The sequence below is a fragment of the Terrapene carolina genome, unplaced genomic scaffold, assembly GCF_002925995.2.
Source record: "Terrapene carolina triunguis isolate 2854851 unplaced genomic scaffold, T_m_triunguis-2.0 Scaffold560, whole genome shotgun sequence".
Lineage (NCBI taxonomy): Eukaryota > Metazoa > Chordata > Testudines > Emydidae > Terrapene > Terrapene triunguis.
In genome coordinates this window covers 35,050-35,626 of record NW_020664911.1, presented here as the reverse complement: position 1 = coordinate 35,626, position 577 = coordinate 35,050, and the positions used below count along the sequence as shown (strand labels likewise).

Here is a 577-nt window from a genome sequence, read left to right as displayed (position 1 = left end):
CCCCAGGGCCGAGCTCTGCCCCTAACGCTCTGATTCTCTCTCCCCAGCGAATGTGACTCTGGATCCAGACACGGCTTATCCCCAACTCATCCTGTCTGAGGGTGGGAAAAGTGTGAGATGGGGAGACACATGGCAGCATCTGCCCAACAACCCTGAGAGATTTGACTCTTGGGCCTGTGTGCTGGGCTGTGAGGGATTCACCTCGGGGAGACATTGCTGGGAGGTGGAGGTGGAGGTGGGGGTGGGGCAAAGCTGGGCTGTGGGGGTGGCCAGAGAGTCTGTGGGGAGGAAGGGAGGGATCAGCCTTAGCCCTGAGGGGGGGATCTGGGCTGTGGAGCGGTGCTGGTGGGGTCAGTACCAGGCTCTCACCTCCCCTGAGACCCCCCTGCCCCTGAGCCGGGTCCCCAGAAGGATCCGGGTTTGTCTGGACTGTGACCGGGGGCAGGTGACATTTATCGATGCTGGTGACGAGGCCCCGATCTTCACTTTCCCGCCGGGCTCCGTCCCTGGGGAGAGAATCCGACCCTGGCTCCGGGTGGGGGGCAGATCCCAGCTCAGACTGTGTCCCTGAGACACA

At 62.9% G+C, this 577-nt stretch overlaps 1 protein-coding gene across 1 annotated transcript in view; it reads left to right on the top strand.

Moving 5' to 3' along the window:
• Nucleotides 1-577, top strand: part of LOC113407955 (zinc finger protein RFP-like) — a 26,028-nt gene extending 25,451 nt beyond the window's left edge. The window contains exon 4 of the mRNA XM_026659054.2: nt 48-577. Within this exon, the coding sequence (XP_026514839.1) occupies nt 48-571 (524 nt within the window). The 3' untranslated portion in view covers nt 572-577. The remainder of the gene's footprint in view (nt 1-47) is intronic.